Raw genomic sequence first — 20,171 nt, 5'->3', positions numbered from 1 at the left:
TCTTCCTTTCTGTTCTGTGCCATTCTTTTTTGAATTGATATTTCAAGGCAGTTTGATGCCAGGCAGCAAAACAAGCTAAAATCCTATTCCTGAATGAATTGTGTTAGTTTAGAGATACAGTGCGGAAAGAGGCCCTTCCTTCGTCCCACGAGTCCAGGCCGACCAGCAATCCCCGCACATTTAAACTATCCAACGCACAATGGGGACAATTTACACTTATACCAAGCCAAGTACCCTAGTAACCTGGAGAAACTCAGCGGGTGCAGCAGCATCTATGGAGTGAAGGAAAAAGGCAACGTTTTGGGCTGAAACCCTCTTCAGTCTGCAGAAGGGTTTCGGCCCGAAACGTTGCCTTTTTCCTTCCCTCCATAGATGCTGCTGCACCCGCCGAGTTTCTCCAGCTTTTTTGTGTACCTTCGATTTTCCAACATCTGCAGTTCCTTCTTAAACACCCTACTAACCTGTACGCCTTTGGAGTGTGGGAGGAAACCGAAGATTTCGGAGAAAAACACACGCGGTCACGGGGAGAAAGTACAAACTCGGTGCAGACAGCGCCCGTGGTCGGGATCGAACCCGGATCTCCATCGCTGCAAGCCAGCAACTGTACAGCTGTGTCACCGTGCCGCCCATGTTGATGTGTATCCATGTGAATGAAGGCTATTCATGTCTGGTCGGGAGATTCACCTTCATCCTGCGCTATGTTTCCAGGTCACCCGTCCTGTTTGAAGTTCTCTTCGGAACTAACGACTCGTGTGAAGGCCTTACGATGGCAGTGTATTGAATGCAAGACATGTAGCACCTGCCGGGACCAGGGGAAAAATGCTGTAAGTTGCTCTTCAATCCACGTGATAGAAATGTATTATATTTGTACCAAAAAAACCTGTGGATCATGCAGCTACAGTGCTGGAACGGTTTGTTACATCCTTCAGGGGTTTTTTTTTTAGTCCAGTATAATCTGTCACTACTAGATACTACTAGAGGCACAGGCTAGATGCAGGAAGATTGTTCCCGATGTTGGGGAAGTCCAGGACAAGGGGTCACAACTTAAGGATAAGGGGGAAATCCTTTAAAACCGAGATGAGGAGAACTTTTTTCACACAGAGAGTGGTGAGTCTCTGGAACTCTCTGCCACAGAGGGTAGTTGAGGCCAGTTCATTGGCTATATTTAAGAGGGAGTTAGATGTGGCCCTTGTGGCCAAGGGGATCAGAGGGTATGGAGAGAAGGCAGGTACGGGATACTGAGTTGGATGATCAGCCATGATCATATTAAATGGCGGTGCAGGCTCGAAGGGCCGAATGGCCTACTCCTGCACCTAATTTCTATGTTTCTATGTTACTGTTTTATAAAACAGTAACATAGAAACATAGAAACATAGAAATTCAAGTCAAGTCAAGCTTATTGTCTGAACAAAGGCCTCGACATGAAACGTCACCCATTCCTTTTCTCCAGAGATGATGCCTGACCACCCCTAAGTTAAACCAGCATCTTCGAGCTTATTGTAACATGCACATGTAGGTGAGGTACATTTAACAGGTAGGAGAACAGGAAGAAAACATGAAACCCCCACAAATTACTGATGTTTCCTTATCCCAACCCACTCAGTTCCCTTGGTATATTCCTCAGTCTATTTTCCGTCTTGAACAATCCTAATTTGCACAGCCGTACATTAAGCTGTTTATTAATCTTTATGTGCTGTACCACAAGCGGAGTGTATTTCATATTTTTGACTGAAATTATTGATTAGTTTGTCAAAAAGTTCTGAAGCATAATCTATTCAGTGATAACGAGCCTATTTTGTGATGTTCGGGTTCAAGACTTTCGGTGTAAGCCAACTGAACTTTTTTCATTTGGAGAGTTGCTCTTTCTGCTGTTCAAAAATGTTTTTGAGCCTTGGGAATTGGTAATGATTCAAAGTAACGATCAATAAGGGATTGAAATGGTAGTTGCCTGAATATACCGAATATTAAAAAGAAATAAAAGTCAATATTTTGCTTTGATATCTGGTTAAATAAACAAAGCATCAGAGATTTGAGGTCTCAGTCAGGTTCTCATTATCCTTAGTCTCGAGAGCAGAGGTTTAACTGCTCCAGGGACTGCTCCAGCAGCAAGATTAGATGTAGAAAACTAGGTAGCTAAGAGAGGAGGACTTCAGCCAGGGCTACGGGTGGTGAAAGAAGCTATCAGTGTGATTAAGTTGCAATGTTCCATTGAATTCTATTGCACCTACTGTAGCTTCAATAAATCTGAACATCTAAATAACATTTGGTTCCAGAGATGCTTTTGATGGCTTTGAATACTTATGTCAGAATTATGCATTGGTTTTGGGGAATGGGGAAACATGATCAACATTTCTGAGAAATTCTTTCCTTAAGCTGCAACCTTTAAAGTAAAAGTTCTTAATGCTTTTCACTCATCGTTTTAAAAACGTTATTGAGAAATGAGGCCTCGGTAACATCCTACAATGGGTCCATAGACGTTAGAGATACAGTGCGGAAACCTTCGACCCACCGGGTCGGCGCTGATCAGCGTTCACCCTGTACACTAGCACTATCCTTCACGTTGGGGATATTTTATCATCTTACAAAGCCAATTAACTTACACGCCTTTGGAGCATGGGCGGAAACCGGAGCACCCAGAGAACATCCACACAGTCCCAGGGAGAACGTAGAAACTCCGTACGGGCAGCACCCGTAGTCAGGATCGAACCTGGGCCTCTGGTGCTGTAAGGCAGCAACTCTACCACTGCTCCACTCTGCTGGTCAGAATTTCAACCCACAATTTTGAACCATGCTCTGTAACCTCTTGACTGTTCTGTTCTAATGCTGCCCATGCCAGTCTCCAATTTAACATTCTCTGTCCACATTTTTGTGGGCTGCATGCTGAAGATGAAACGTGTATATTTCATTCCCCAGAGGTGTGTTCGGGTCTTTGTGGCAATCAATAAAGTCTGATGCGATTAGTTTTTTCCAGTAATGATGAATAATCTTTCTCACTCCATCTCTGCAGGATAACATGTTGTTCTGTGACTCCTGTGATCGAGGTTTCCACATGGAGTGCTGCGACCCTCCTCTCACCAGGATGCCCAAAGGTGAGAATTCTTCTCTTTTGACCAGGTATTCTTGACATATGGACAACACTGGCAAGGTGTACCTTTGTTACCCAACCCTACATAACTTGATGTGCACTTCACAGGGGGTTTAAGAGTTACCTACATTGGTAATGACTGTCCATGTAGTTGACTTATTGCCAGGTTGGGAAAGAATAGCAGATCTGAAGTTTAAACATTGGTGAACCAAATATTTGATTACAAGTTTGACAATAGACAATAGGTACAGGAGCAGGCATTCGGCCCTTCGAGCCAGCACCACCATTCAATGTGATCATGGTTGATCATCCCCAATCAGTACCCCGTTCCTGCCTTTTCCCCATGGCCATTACCCCCTGACTCCGCTATTGTTAAGAGCCCTATCTAGCTCTCTCTTGAAAGCATCCCGAAAACCTGCCTCCACCGCCCTCTGAGGCAGAGAATTCCACAGACTCACCACTCTCTGTGAGAAAAAGTGTTTCCTCGTCTCCGTTCTAAATGGCTTACTCCTTATTCTTAAAGTTATTATTCTTAAGTTAATATTCTTTAAGTTTGGTAGTTTAATACTGATAAATAACTTATTTTAGATGAATTCCCCCGTTGCCTCAGTATAATTCAAAGCCTTGCCTCTGAATACATGCTCGATAACTTATTGATTACGCCCCCTTTGATAAAATTCAGTTCATTAAATAATCTGTCACTGCAATGAATTCTCAGCCTTATTCTCGGGGTGATTTCAATTCTCCACAGCTCTTCTCCCACAGAAAGCAAAATAGTTCAATGTAAATAAATGATTCATTGTTCATAACGATTGAAGTACTATTTGCTGACAAACTCAGTGTTTTATTTGTCACGGGAGATGACAACCACATCTTGTGCAAGAATTGTAGTCGGCACTGACATCATCAAAACCCGTTTCGTGAAATAAATTAGGTATAATTAGAAACAGTAGCAGTGCAGCTTTTAATGTTGGTTATTAAAGTAACGGGTTTCATCTTGAAGGACAACTGACAGATTTAATATGTCATGCTGCCATCATTTAATATCATGGCCTTTCCCTCTTAGAAACATAGAAAATAGGTGCAGGAGTAGGCCACTCGGCCCTTCGAGCCTGCACCGCCATTCAATATGATCATGGCTGATCATCCAACTCAGTATCCCGTACCTGCCTTCTCTCCATACCCCCTGACCCCCTTAGCCACAAGGGCCACATCTAACTCCCTCTTAAATACAGCCAATGAACTGGCCTCAACCACCTTCTGTGGCAGAGAATTCCAGAGACTCTCCGCTCTCTGTGTGAAAAATGTTTTTCTCATCTCGGTCCTAAAAGACCTCCCCCTTATCTTTATCTTGTACCCGTATTTGTGGTTGTTTAATTTCTTCTGACAATAATGGGGATATTTTTTACCTAACTAACAAAAAATGAAGAGAACGGGTGGAACTAGTGAATAATAAAATCAACTGCCCCGCTAAACCAGCATTGCACTGATTTTGCTCATTTTCCAAAGCGCAGGTTAAGCTAAAAGTCTTTACTTCTCCACTATTGAGGTGCATTAGTAGCTATCACATATTAGCCACATGGAAACTTGATGACCAGGGAACTCCGCAGTTTCAAAATGAGTGACAGAACACCTTGGTAGACAAAAATGCTGGAGAAACTCAGCGGGTGAGGCAGCATCTATGGAGCGAAGGAATAGGTGACGTTTCGGGTTGATGCTGCCTCACCCGCTGAGCTTCTGCTTCATACACTTTCTCAAGTCATATTGCCTCTGCCAGCGGCAGCTAAAGTGACTTTAGCTACAGCTAAAGGGGCCATGAAATGTCTTTAGCGAGTCAGATTCAAGAAAATCCCAAAGCCTTTCATACGTTCTTTGAAAACTAGAGGGTTACAAGGGAGAAGGTAGGGCCACTCAAGGGTAGAGGGGGGAATGGAGAGACGTGGATCATAGACAGGAGTGGAGATCAATTTAAGTTGTCATTGTGTTTGACACGGACATTGTGGGGACCAAGAGCCTCATTGTGTGCCCTACTTTTCTCTGATCTACGACTTTCGAGACAAATAGATGACATATACCAAACAATTAGTTTATGGATAGGATGGAACCACAAATGCAGTTTATGGATCCCTTTTGTAAATGCAATAATTCTGACATTAATAAATTGAATGGATAGAGAAATATTTGTTTCCTTTCAATGTATAATCGCAGAACCTGGTGTTACTCTCTGGTGGATTGTAACATGTGTAAACGTTTTAAACTATGGATTGTTAAACTTTGCGGTGAATAGAATTTGTGCAGGAAAGGAGAACGGTGTGAATCTGACGTTTGCATTTCCATCCCAGGTATGTGGGTGTGTCAGATATGTCGGCCACGGAAAAAGGGAAGAAAACTGTTACACAAGAAAGCGGTACAGATTAAACGGCGCTATGCAACTGCAATAGGGCACTCGAAAAATAGATTAAAGAAAACGACAGTGTAAGTATTTGAGTCGATGTTTGTAATGTTTTTTGCCAGAGGATCTCTGTAGTCGGGACCTTTTGTCGTGCTGCAAAAATGGAAAATTTGGGAAATACTCGGAGGATCAGGCAGCATATTTAAAAGAGAAGCAGGGTTAAGGGCCTGTCCCACATGCCGATTTTTTTCGGCGACTGCCAGCGTCATGCCAGTGTCGCCAAAAGATTTTGAACATTTCAAAACCCAGCGGCGACAAAAAAATGTTGCGACACTTGAAAAAAACGCCGCTCGTGATACGTCATCGTGCCGCATCACACCGTGAATTTTTCGGTGACCTGATATATCAATCAATGATGCCGGCAGTCTAAAAAAAAAATAGCCAAGTGGGACAGGCCCTTTAATCTTTCAGCATCTCTTCATGGATACTGCCTGATCTGCTGAGGACATCCAGCGTTTGTCTGCTTTCTTCAATTTTCCATTTCTTTTGCATTATTTAATCACTGCTATGATCATTGATTTGCAAGGTATAATAACACGGAGAGCATATCTGCTACTTAGACACACTGGCTGGAAGGCAAGACAGAATGTGGGCTATGAACAGTTTCAGGATTTATTGATGGCTTATTACAGGGATGAAGCAGAAAAGCCTTGTATTACTTAGTAAGTCCGCAGCATCTCTGGAGAGCATAAAAATCTTAAGGTTTCAGATTGATAACTTTTAAGAAATGTCAATGAAAGATCATTGACCTGAACATTTTAGTACCTTCCATGCAGTTTGAATGCCTGAGTTTTTGCTTTCAGACTTGCAATCTTGTGGAGAGGCCAAACTCAAATCTAAATCCATTAGGACTATCACACGGCACTTCTGCAGCAGGCATAGATTTTATAAACTGACTAGTGAAGTGCAAAATAAAATTATTTCTCATCAAGCCTATAACTTATGTGATTAAACGAAGGTGCTCCTGGTTCAGATTCCAGATTGATTATGAGAAGGAGCAGCATTTTTGAGCATTGTTTAGAAACATAGACATAGAAACATAGAAATTAGGTGCAGGAGTAGGCCATTCGGCCCTTCGAGCCTGCACCGCCATTTAATATGATCATGGCTGATCATCCAACTCAGTATCCCGTACCTGCCTTCTCTCCATACCCTCTGATCCCCTTGGCCACAAGGGCCACATCTAACTCCCTCTTAAATATAGCCAATGAACTGGCCTCAACTGCCCTCTGTGGCAGAGAGTTCCAGAGATTCACCACTCCCTGTGTGAAAAAAGTTCTCCTCATCTCGGTTTTAAAGGATTTCCCCCTTATCCTTAAGCTGTGACCCCTTGTCCTGGACTTCCCCAACATCGGGAACAATCTTCCTGCATCTAGCCTGTCCAACCCCTTAAGAATTTTGTATGTTTCTATAAGATCCCCTCTCAATCTCCTAAATTCTAGAGAGTATAAACCAAGTCTATCCAGTCTTTCTTCATAAGCCAGCCTGACATCCCAGGATGTTTGCTGTAGGGTTGGCAGGAACCATGCGACTACATCATGTTCAAAATAAGCATAGTTTCTTGAATGTGCCCTGAGAAAAAAGTCTTGGAGATGCAGCAAATGTATTTAATTTGCATTCGTGCGGCCATAACAAGGGAGACAGCGAGGAGATCCCTGAAGGGCATTTGGTTCCTCACAGGCTGCCTGTGAATGAAGAAGATAATCTTCAGCTGAGTATTGATCTGTACATGTATAGGACTTACAGAATCTGAACCTGTCCATGTTGCTCAGGCTCAATTGTTGGTTATAAATAGACAGCAACACTTTATATAGCACTATGTTTGTGTATAAACCCACACATCCTGTTGAATTTGCCATGAACCTCAGCCAAAGAAACCGGAGTGGAAAGCAAACTCAACTAGCAAAGACTAGCTTTAAGCCATCACTTTAAAAGAAAAATGAAATGATTACACCTAAAGGTATTAGTTTGTATTTTTCAAGTTTTTGCATAGGTTAGAGCTAGAGCTCGAATTTGTTTGTACTTCATGTGTTGTGCCTTTAAAAAAAAACCCAACTTGTTCGTTTAATACTAGAATGGCAACAAAAAGTGGTTTACCATTGTTTTTTGACACTTTGAAGTAGTTACTGTAATAGCTATCATTATTGTATATGTGTTTGTCAGGTATATTCACAGAGATGGATGCAGTGTAATTTTGTTATGGTCCAATGCATCTTTGTGTCCAAATAAAGATGGTGACTTCCAATAATTTTGCCAAAAATAATGATGCTTGGCATCCAGGAATTGGTGAACTGCGCCGATCATTTTTATTTAAACATTCATGAATGTTTTTTCATGCAAAAACTGTTGGGTATATGGAACGAGGGGTAGTTAAAGCAGGTACTATCACAGCATTAAAAAAAAACATTTGGGCAGTACATGGATGGGATAGGTTTAGAAGAAGGGTCTCAGCCCAAAACGTCACCCATTCCTTCTATCCAGAGATGCTGCCTGTCCCGGTGAGTTACTCAAGCATTTTGTGTCTATCTTAGGTTTAGAAGGAAATGGGTCAAACACAGGCAGGTGGGACTCGTGTAGATGGGGCATCTTGGTTGGTGTGGGCGTTGGGCCAAAGGATCTGTTTCCATGCTGTATGACTGTCGTTCTATGATGACATACAATACAATACCATTTATTGTCTTTTGAACCTCAAATGAAGTTCAAATGAAATTTGGTTTCTGCAGTTATACACCAAGAAAAAAAAAACCAAGACACACACCAACACAATTTACATAAACATCCATCACAGTGAGGAGGAGATTCACTGTGAAGGCAAAGTCATAGTCTCTCCCCTGTTTTCCATTCTTCTCCCGATGTTGAAGCCCCCGGCTGGCGATGTCAAGTCCCGCGGCCGTTAAAGCCGCGCCGGGACGATGTAAAGCCCTGCTCCGGGTCTTGATGTTGGAGCCCCCGGCGGGCGATGGCAAATCCAAACGCTCTGGTGTGCGACTTGTTTTGTAGATTCTCTTGTTTTGTCACTGTACAAACTGTAAATGGAGTGTGTCTGATCCCTTGTTTCGTCTGATTCTCTCTTCTTCCACAGATCAAAAGGTTCTCAGTCATTCGACAAAGAGAGACAAGGCCCTGGTCGAGGGCGCAAACGCAAAATGCTGGCAATCCCTTCCTCAAAGTCGGGTCGTTTGGATGGACTGGGTACTTTGAACTCACGAATCAGCAAATCATCCCGCCTGAAAATGAATAAGAAAACCAAAGGGCTCATTGACGGCCTTAGCAAATTCTTCACCCCTTCCCCCGATGGCCGCAAGCCTCGGGGTGAACTTCTGGACTTAGCTGAGCAATACAGGCTCAAGAAAAAGGGGCCACGAAAATCAAGCACTTCTGACAACGGCACATGGCCCACAGGTACTGCACTGAACTCATTAATCCCTGCATGCCCAATATCCCCTGAGATTTATTTACCGGCATCAAGCTGGCATTTAAGTAGCTTCAAACCATCTTCCTGTTCTAGCCTTGTTGGTCACAGTGAGCTGACATTCACTGGCAGATTAAGTGTGCCCAGAATGCCCACATTAAGAAGGCAACCGTTTGACTCTCCTTCCTCATTTTGTACTCCCAATATCACTGGTGAAGCAGACTATGAGTTAACTCCTCCTCGCCTTTTACCTTCTGAGCCATGTCCATCTGTTGATAACACAGTCTTCCCAGGCCACAGGGTGGACAGTAGCATGAAAACAAGTTGCATTTTACAAACCTCACCTCACCAGCGACTCAGCACTTCAATAGAGATGGCGGTTAAGCCGCGCTCCCCTTATTTACGGCCGCCTTCTGTGAGAGAGAAAGCAATAAGCGGCAGCCGGTGTAAAGTGAGACGCGGAAAGGAGTTCCTTTGGCACAGGAAGGGAAACGTGGAATTAGAAAGGAGTAAGAGTGCCGAGGACAAGGGTAAGAAGCGAATACCATGCTGCCACGCATCGCTAGCGCTAGAAACTGGCTTCATGTTGCGCTGTCTTTGCGGTGCTTCAGTCGCTATTTGCCTTGTGAAAGAGGAAGCCGGTGGGCTTATGCCATGAAGGTAGCTCTGCTCAACATCGTTTCTGTACAATAAACAAAAAACAGAAGGTCCATCAAAATTGGGACGAGAAAAGGTAGATTAACCGTCCAACCTGTCGGCACAACTAATCTTTGTCAAATACTGACAGACCCGCTGTGTATCTTTCAGTCTCCCACCATTTTAACTTTAATTTGGCTGGGTCATGGAAAATATAGGTGCAGTCGCAACACACAAGGGCAAAACAGTGCATGACTAATCTCTTGAATCTACCTCCAAAAAAAGTAGCAATGTAAACTGCATGTAACGGCACTGTGCTAACATTACTCCCATTGAGCATCTCTTTCATGGCATTAGCAAAACACCCATTGAAAGTGGAAAGCATACCCTCGGTAGAGCTGGCTGATGTATTCTTAGCCCCCTAGAACAGATAATCAGCAATTATCTATTTTACCGTTGAAAATTGCATGTGGTAGCCTTTACTTTTAATCCAAAGCCTTTTAACATAAGGATCGGTTAGAAGTAAGATGAAATGGACCTGGACATTGTGAGAAAGACAACTGTTGGTTGTGATCACGTCCCTGCTGTTGCTTAAGTTGAAAATGGCAGCTTTTCATCCAAAGTTTAAAAAGAAAAACATAATTGACCTCCCGCCAATTCCCTTTCACGTGGCACATAATTCCCAGGGCACAATAATGATCATCTCTGAACCTCCATTTTGACAATTGAGCCCTCGATGCTTTCCAGTGGAGCGTGCTACCTCACTAGTGTACCTACCACACTGCAGGTCCAGTTTGCTCCGAGGAAATTTGCTGTGGAAATAATTGGAGAGTCGTATTACAAAGTTAAAAGGTAGGCAAAAGTGCTGGAGGAACTCAGCGGGTGCAGCAGCATCTATGGAGCGAAGGAAATGGGCAACGTTTCAGGCCGAAACCCTTCTTCAGACTGAAGGAAATAGGTAACGTTTCGGGCCGAAACCCGAAAGGGTTTCGGCCCGAAACGTTGCCTATTTCCTTCGCTCCATAGATGCTGCTGCACCCGCTGAGTTTCGGCCCGAAACGTTACCTATTTCCTTCAGTCTGAAGAAGGGTTTCGGCCCGAAATGTTGCCTATTTCCTTCGCTCCATAGATGCTGCTGCACCCGCTGAGTTTCTCCAGCATCTGCAGTTCCTTCTTAAATTACAAAGTTAAAACACTGAATTGAGTCAATTGAGCTTCAGTCTAACTTTTGTACCACAAATATGCTTCTAAATCTATTTGATTCCAGCCGCTATTGCATTCTGCTGCATCTCATGTTGCATTTGATATTTGTTTGTACACGTGGCATTTCCTAAACTGTAATTGATATCGACTCGTGTGTGGCACTTCGACAGTTTTAAAGCTGGTTATATAGGCTTATTGTATCATTTCAGTTTCTTGATAAACTTTTGCCACCCTTGCCAGTGATGAGTTCCTGGACTTAGCTCATGCATTGCGGAGGATGCTTCAAACAGAGTTGAGGTGCTTCCCCAGTGAGAGAGAAATGGGATGGGAGGGCACATCAACCCCTGTTCTGACGTCCACCTCCAGGAAGCCTGTTCAAGTGGCAGAGTCTTGAGAATGCTTCTCCTCAGCCTAATTGGTTGGGAAATGGTGCAGAGCCATCCGAGACAGGTGAGTTTCATCGGACCTTCAGCGTTTGAACTCCGAAGGTTATAATTCAGAGTGAAGCCCTCAGCAATATGACGGACCGCATTCCATGCATCCTCTGCCGGGTCACTATCGACTGTCAAACTGTGGCTGACACGCATACTGTTTCAATGGGAAAGGATGTGTGTATCTCCAGCCACACCAACAAACATGACAGAACATCAGAAACCAAACTAATGGACAACAGGAAAGTATTGAACCACCTGCCATTTTATCCCATAAGTTGGGTTGCAATGTTTTGTGGAAGTAAGTGCCATAACATTATTCCCTTAATTTTTGGCAACTACATCAATGCATTGATGTTGTCAGTTCTTCATTTTGCCTGCACCTGCATGCTTGATTGCAGGAGGGTTTTATTGGAGGAAGGTTCCTTCATTAATAAAATGTTTTTGTTTCGGAATCTGCAGACAATCAGGGCCCGTGGGGCTGCAAGCATGAGAATGAGGATGACCAATCACTGAGCAAAGACATTGTGACGGAGAAAGACTTGGACTTATTTCAACATGTTCAGGAAGTTGCACTGGAGGTGAGATGTATTGGTCATAAAGTCATAAGTAATAGGGGCAGCATTAGGCCATTCGGCCCATCGGGTCTACTCCGCCATTCAATCATGGCTGATTTATCTCTCCTTCCTAACCCCGTTCTCCTGCCTTCTCCCCATACCTCCTGACACCCATACTAAACAAGAATCTGTCTAAATACCGGAGGTTGCATGTGGTTGCCGGAGGTTGCAGGTAGTGGAAGCAGGTAGGGAGACTGACAAAAACCTCCGGGAACCACACGGAAACCTTGGGTGGGGCACAAAGTCTCCAGAGGTTTCAGTTCAGGTTTCCTAAGTGGGACAGGGGCATTACAAACACCATTGTTATTGCCTTGAACAAAGCTCACTTACTGAGCGTAAAATTGTAGGCCTTAAAAAAAGGCAAAGAGATTTCCCACCAAATAACATTTCAGTTCTAAGTAGCTGGCCTGAAGAGAAGAGTCACGAGTGGTTAATTGTCATATGTACCAACTACAGAACAATGAAATTCTTCCTTGAAGCTGAAAATACCCAAAAGCTTCTACAGCTTCTCTTCTGAGGTCACAGTAAATCACTTAGATGTGTCCAGTGTGCCGTAGATGTGGCACTGGCGCTGTTAAATTAACATGGCAATATAATTTCTGCTATGTCAAGAGCTGGAGGCAAGCAGGAACTTCATAGTCAATCCTGTTTTGGCTGTGCTGTCAAAATAATTCCTCGTGGCAAACATGCTGTTTTGCTATAGACATTTGAGTGGACCGTCAGCTTTGTTACACATTGCATCATGTACCAGACATTTTAATTTCCTCGTTTAACCTCCATGATAGGAACATGGCAGCCAGACCAAAAGTTGGCCGTTGTTAGTCCTTCCTGCTTGACTTCAGTGCTTGGCCAAAAAGCTGAGCCTTTGTCTTTGGTCTTGTGCTGAGATACATGCAACAACAATCCACACAATCACCTTGACTGTGGTTAATTGTTCAAGGTGCATTGCAGAAACATCATATAACAAAATTTGACATTCAGCCACACAAGTCATTACCTCTGCCAGCATGTGGTTCCAGAGTATTGCTTCAACCACTCAACTGAAAGTCAACAGCTTCCTCAGCACCTCGCACTGTAGCATCAACCTCAATGTTCTGCTTGTCTCTGGGCTGTGAGAGAAACCCACAAACAATCAAGTGTTGCCAAATGAAGCTTATTAGCTAGTATATTTTGAAATTGCTTCCTCAGCAAGCCACATTTTGCCAGTTTTAGCTCTGATGTCTGGGTGAGGGAATCCATTTGAGTGCAAGCGAGCAGCTTAACTAAGCATGTTGTTTGGCAGAATCGATCAGGGAGTAGCCCTGTTAGTTCCACAAAAGTCAGTCGCCTGCCAGCAGCATCAATTTTGAAAAAGGTCACCAGAGCTGGGAGGAGAAAGGTTGAAATTTAACTCAACTTTGCATTTGCTTGTGCCCACTTTGCAAATACCTTTGCCCAATGTGTTGTGCAATACATTGCCTGCCGCCATTCAGTGTGGGCAAGTGTGTGCTGTGTGGAAAACTGGAATAAATAAATGCCTTGGCTCCTCAAAGGATTAAGGCAGACTGCCAGTATTGTTCTCTGTGCCTAGTGTGTTTGTTTCTTTGAGATCATATGCTGCACAGCGATCACGTGGTAAGTGTCACAGCTGCTGCGACACTTCAGTGGCTGGAGAGTTAAATCACGTTTCATTTGTGCATAGATGAGGCGTAAGTCTTTGTTTCTTTTCTCCTCTCTGCACATGGCTGAAGTAAAAACCATTTATGATAAAATGCAGTGAAACTGTATTAGATTTTGCAAATTTATGTTCTTCTGCTGTGCTCACAAATTCATGTGTAAGCAGTTGTATTGGAGCCAAATGTCAACATTCCCACATGGAATTCAACTGGAAGAGAGGTGGAGGCGAATAGGAAATGGTTTGATAACCCATGCATTGACTCAGGTAGACATATACTTTCAATTATTGGCGTTTATTGAACGGTGCATTGTTTCAGATTTCACCGTGTGAAGTTGTGGGTAGGAAGAAACAATTAGAAGATTTTTATTTGCTGTCAATCATAAATTAGCCGAATTGAAGTTCCATCCATGCAGTTGACAGTTGCTAAAATAAATTACAGACTTGTGTAGGATACAACTGTAGGCGCTGGTTTACACCAAAGACTCTAACTCTCGGTCTGAAGAAGGGTTTTGACACGAAACGTCACCAATTCCTTTTCTCCAGAGATGCTGCCTGACCCGCTGAGTTGCTGCACATTACTCACTTGGTCGTTCACTGAATACTGTGAGCCTGTGGATTTCTGAATTGGTGTCGATAAGCCCCTACATTGATGGTCATTTGAGTGATCTGAGTATTCATGACTCTGTGAAGGGTGGGCACATGACGACATTATTTATGAGGTAATGGACTGCTGGAAATGATTTGTGTGTAGTCATGTATTCCTGGAAATGGTTGCATCTCGGCACTTTACCTGAGAACTTCAGGGTGTTTTAAAGAAGGAATGGAAAGTGCACGATATTGGAAGTTATTCTCTGATTGTTGCAGTTCGACTTTGGTTTGCAATAACTTATGGGCCTGTCCCACTTACGCAATTGTTTTTTGGCGACTGCCAGCACCCGTCATGTTGAAAATCCAGCGGCGACCAGATAAAAGGTACGACTTTTTGGGCGACTACTCACGACCATACAGGCGTCACCCCGCGACATGGGACATCACGCAAGTGGGGCAAGCCCTTAACAATACAAATATCCTAAAGTATCTATCCCTATTTGTTGATTACCACATAATCTTGAAAAATAAGAAGATAGCATGAGACTGCAGATGAACAAGGGACTTCAGATGCCGTCATCTAGAACAATAAACAAATTGTTGGAGTAACTCAACGGGTCAGGCAGCATCTGCGGAGGCAAATGTATGGTTAAAAAAAAAACGCAAATGTGGATTGGGCAGGATCTCTGAAGATATGGATAAGAGACATTTCGAGTCGGGACCATTCTTCAGCCTTTAGGTATGTTTGATGATTCAGGTTGAGATCCTGCATGAGGACTGACAGTGCATATAGTGGAGATAGCTAGGAGAAAGGTGGGACTGACAGGTAAAAGCATGTGAGGTGAGGGTGATGGTGAGAAAGTGGAGAGCTTACATGCAGAGGCTGCTGGGTGGAACGTTGAAACAAAAAGAGGGGGGGGGAACAATGGCAGATGGTGCCACTTGGGCAGGGAAGTGGGGAGAAGGGAGAGCAGGCTGGGAGGTAATGTGGAGCCAAATAAGGGATGAATATTGGGCATCGGCCCATCATCCCACTCCTGACCAGGTTCCACTTCTCATCTACCACCTCTTGTTTCTGAAGTTCCCCATCCCCTTCTCACCCTGTCCACCCATCTGCCTCGCCCCTCCCTTTCACCTCTTCACCCCTCTCTTTCACCTCTTTGCACTCTCTTCCCTCTACACACTCAGCCTTGATGCAGGGTCACCACCCAAAACCTGGATAATTCCCCTCTCCCCATCGACGCTGCTTGGCCCGTTGATTTCCTCTTGAAGTTCTTTTTTTCCTGCCTTTAAAATTGTTTTCCGAAAAATAAATTGTCTTTGCACATGTTCACTCAATCACATTAATTTTGTTTTATTAAATGGCCTTTTTAATGATTCTCATACACACTTGGACTGCTGCTGAGGCGAAAAATGTTATTGGTGGCCCAATGCTGTAAACTAGGTGGTACAAGCTGAAGATTTGTGGCACGACTGGGAAATTTATTTCAAACTTTTGTGCTCAGATTTATGTTTGTGTAAGTTCATGCAGGCAGTTTTTTTTTAAGAAGGTAGCTCAGATGAAAAGGACCTTGCTTTTGCAGTGCGCTGTTGGCTCATGGGAGTCTGTCATCTGTTAACCAGTGCTTGACGACCTAAACAGCCTACAGTTTATTCTTTGTGAAGTAATTGAAATAGGAGCAAGCAGGCACTGCACCAAATTCCCAGGGCCTTGCTCTTTTTTAGATACCACCGTGCCTCAGTTTCATGACTCACTTCCCACGTTTGTTGAAAAGTTGTTTTATATTAGCTGGCGTAGCTTCAGCATGCTGCACAATGACTTGCTGGATTCTGAGAGGATGCAGCGTTCTCCCTGTTAACCTGTTGCTTGCCATCACTCAATGTGGATTCCTAATCACAATTATGTAAGGACGTCACAAGCGGATGAAATTTGGGAAACAATTCTGCAGGATCAATGTGATTCTTACCATTTATGTAAAGAATTCGGATTCTGGAAGGGGAAACACAATTTCAGATTAGTGGTGCTTGTACTTAGTTTAGTTTAGAGATGCAGCACGGAGAGAGGCCCTTCAGCCCACCGTGTCCACGCCTAGCATTGGTCGCGCGCGCACTAGTTCCGTGTCGTCCACTTTCAAGTTCCACACACTGGGCGCAATTTGCAGCAGCCAATTAACCTGCAAACCTGCATGTCGATGGAATGTGGGAGGAAACCGGAGCCCCCAGAGAAAGCCCACGCAGCCACAGGGAGAACGGACAAACTCCACGCAGACAGCAGCTGTAGCCAAGCTCGAACCTGGGATTCTGTCACTGTGAGGCAGAAACTCTACCGTTGCCTCACTATACTTGATGCAGTGATACACCAAAGGATGGAGATAAAAAACACTGATACCACCCTTGGTGTTTCTCCAATTGATGTTGAATATGTGGAGCACCAATTTATCAACTCAGAGAGGGAGGCAGATGAAAATCAGCAGAGGTTTTTTCTTGACCGTGTTTTATAGGTATTGCTAAATCTAGTATCGATTGCTTAGTCTTGGTCAGGGGGGAATCTTACTTTGTGTTATGGATATTCATTATTTATATAGAATACCGAGTGGATATTCATTATTTATATAGAATACCAAGGAAGATGGCGGGCTTACTCCATTTATGCCAAGGACTAAACAAGATGGGGGGGGGGGGTCTAATGTAGCATCGAGGCAGGTGAGAGACTGAAAGTCTGTATGGAAGGTGCTGCAAGAAAATTCAGTGGATAGAATAGGCAGGAGCATGGTATGAAGCGAGGCAGGACGGTTGGATTGAATTGCATTCATTTTAATGCGAGAGGCTTGATGGGCAAGGAGGATTAACTCAGGTGGATAGGTACGTGCGACTGTGACATTGTAGCCATAATGTAAACCTGGCTACGAGAGGGACAGGCCAAGCATCTTTATGCACCAGGGTACAGGTGCTGTAGATTGGAGCTGGAAAATATAAAGGAGATGATCACGTTGTTGGAGTGGGCTATGGGTTCCCAAATAGTCAAATCTAAATTAAAATGAACACACCTGTCAGGAGATTGCAGGCAGCTGCAGGACTAATAAGGTTGTGGTGGTAGAGGATTTTAACTTTCTCGATATAGAATGGGACGATGAATGGCGTAGAAGGGATGGAAATGGTCATGTGTGTTTGGGACTGTGTTGGGTAATAAGTTCAGGGCCCCACAAGGGCAGGACAAAGCTTGATGTGCTCTTAGGAAATTTGGAAGGGCAAGTGACTGAACTGTCTGTGGGAAAGGTTTTTGGGACCAATGACGACAGTTCTATCAGCTTTAAAATGGTTATGAATGTAGACAAGGCAAGTTACAATTCTGAATTGGGCAAGGCTAACTTTGATGGTATTAGAAATGAACTTGATAAAGTTGATTTTAGATGTTATTGAGGAATGAGAAACACTTTCCCAGACTGCTTGAAGTCGGGAAATTCATCCCCCAAAGAAAACATTATTTTTCTTCCTAATGTTTTTGTGTGGCTCATAATCAGACAATAGCAAACAAGATGGAAGTATGGTTTACCAAAATATACTCAACCATGTTCATTCATTAATGAGCAGGAGCTAGGATGCATAGAAATGAAGCTAGGCAGGCCAAAGGATGCATGGCCTTTGTGAAATAGCTGTGCCGCATAGAACGCTATAAATGTAGGAAACATTAATCTCAAAGTCAGTGTGTATAAGTTGATGTATTAAATCTTCTTACTGTGGTGCAATCGGCATGAAATCTTAATGTTGTTTCCACACATAATGGATCAAAAATCTACCTTCAGAATAAAAATGTGCCTTTTTAATGGTCTATGTGAGGAAGCTAATGTTCCTAGAGGATTATACCAGTTATGATTTAGATCACCTTGTACACATGATATACAGTAACTCTTCTGGATTATGAATGATTCGGGCTAACAAAGGGTGAAACAATGCCTTTAAATTATCCGTCGACGTTGGTTTAGGTGAAGTAGCTAGATTATGGAGTTCAGCTGTGTTGCTCTGCATTCACGATGTGCTTTTCCCCAGAGATGAAGCATTTTCCTTTGTTTCTGCGGACATATGTGGTAATGATGTAAGTGTTAGATATCCTTTTCTTAAATTACTTGTCATCTGATTCAGAATGAAGTAACTGCATCAGGAGGGCCCATGTAGAGAAAAGTGCTTGAAATCTCTTCAGAGGATTTACATATACTGCCCATTGACTTCTTCATACAGGCCTGACTTGATCTATCTTGCATCCTTTTGTTATTAAATCCCGGTGTTTTATTATTTGTACAGATTAAGATCTTAATTTACTTTGTACTTTAGTAGCTGTTCTGATGCTTGAATTATTGACTGAAACAGGAAAACATAATTCTTTTTGCTTTTACTTCAATTACTATTTTGCACGGTAACCAGTCATATTTGGTGGAGAAACTGAGAAGCAATGAACAGTTTTTTCATGCTGTGTTAACATTGAAGTTCTGCATATCTTATCATTGTAGCATCACCCACCATGTTCCCATCTCCCATCACCCACTCTTCTATCCTTTGCTTATCTAATCTGATCTTGATTGTGGACACATTTTCCACATTATATTCCAAACCTACAAGTGAGCTCTCTTCCCTCAGCCATGTTTCTTGCTGTGTTCAAAACCTCTTACATTTTAAAACAACATTTAAAAGATATTTGAACCGATACATGGACAAAAAAGATTTCGAGAGATATGGGTGAAAAGCTGGCAAATGGGACTGGCTTTCATAGGTTCACAGTTTTAGGAGCAGAATTAGACCATTTGGCCCATCAAGTCTACTCTTATCATTTACTCATGGTTGATCTATCTTTCCCTCTCAACCCCATTCTCCTGTCTTCTTCCCTTAACCCCTGACACCTGTACTACTCAAGAATCTATCAATCTCTGCCTTAAAAATAAAGATCGACTTGGCCTCCACAGCCGTCTGTGGCAATGAATTCCACAGGTTCACCACCCTCTGACTAAAGAAATTCTTCCTCATCTTTTTAAAGGTATGTTTATTTATTCTGAGGCTATAGCTCCTGGTCCCAGACTCTCCCACAAGTGGAAACATCTTCACATCCACTCTATCCAGGCTTTGATGGATAGCAAAGACATGTTGGGTTGAATGGCTTCTTTCTTGCTGGATGACTCTTGTAATTTTAGCAGCTGCTTAGTCAGAAATGTCTTTGTGTCTCTGTCCTACCCGACCCTGATCTTTTACATTTTTGAATGCTTCTGTGATATAATTTGTGTTGTGACAACAATTTTTAAAAAGTCAATTCTTAAGGGCCTGTCCCAATTGGCTGTCTTTCGCGCGCCATTTACACGACCTGCTAGCATGTGGATAGCGCGGGGACGGGCACATGGAGTGGTGTGGACTTCATCCTGCACAAAATCTTTGCGCGCCACCGGCCTGTCGGGTAACTGACGGCCAAAGTGGGACAGGCCCAAGACCCTGGCGCGATGCAACGTCTCACCTCCAGCAGCAGCAGAAGCGGGCAAACGATCGTCAAACTGAGCCTGGGGCTCACGGCCGTTGCAGATCCGGGTCCGCCCCCACTCCTACTCCCAGAGCGGGGCCAAGAAAATTGAAGATAGACACAAAATGCAGGAGTAACTCAGCGGGACCGGCAGCATTTCTGGAGAGAAGCAATGGGTGACGTTTCGGGTCAAGACCCTTCTTTCAGACCGAAGAAGAGTCTCGACCCGAAACATCATCCATTCCTTCTGTCCAGAGATGCTGCCGGTCCCTCTGAGTTACTCTGCATTTTGTGGCTATCTTCAAATTAAGTCACGCACTCCACAGACGGCTGTGCGGGCGCATGATGACGTGCTCGACTCTCGTGGGACCGTCGAGCGACCGGCACTAACAGCCTGTCGCATAAGTGACGGGCCAAGTGGAACAGGCCCTGAAGTTCACACATTTCAACTGCAGAATCTGGTTCTGGGGAAGAAAATCAGGCAACTAGAAGTTGCTGCAGTAGGAAGATATCTGGATGATATTGAGCAAGATTGAATTGGGTTGAGCTGGTGGTAAAGAGACAAAGAAAAATCAAAAGGTGAAAATATGTAA

The 20,171-nt window shown here is 43.6% G+C and overlaps 1 protein-coding gene across 1 annotated transcript in view; it reads left to right on the top strand.

Moving 5' to 3' along the window:
- kat6a (K(lysine) acetyltransferase 6A) overlaps window positions 1-20,171 on the top strand; it is a 128,622-nt gene that overhangs the window by 71,179 nt on the left and 37,272 nt on the right. Inside the window, exons 3-7 of the mRNA XM_055662298.1 lie at window positions 709-824; window positions 3,008-3,089; window positions 5,428-5,560; window positions 8,620-8,939; window positions 11,682-11,800. Of these exons, the coding sequence (XP_055518273.1) occupies window positions 709-824; window positions 3,008-3,089; window positions 5,428-5,560; window positions 8,620-8,939; window positions 11,682-11,800 (770 nt within the window). The remainder of the gene's footprint in view (window positions 1-708; window positions 825-3,007; window positions 3,090-5,427; window positions 5,561-8,619; window positions 8,940-11,681; window positions 11,801-20,171) is intronic.

This window comes from Leucoraja erinacea, chromosome 35, assembly GCF_028641065.1.
Source record: "Leucoraja erinacea ecotype New England chromosome 35, Leri_hhj_1, whole genome shotgun sequence".
Classification (NCBI taxonomy): domain Eukaryota; kingdom Metazoa; phylum Chordata; class Chondrichthyes; order Rajiformes; family Rajidae; genus Leucoraja; species Leucoraja erinaceus.
Note: the sequence above shows the minus strand (reverse complement) of the source record. Positions and strands in the feature narration are given on the sequence as shown.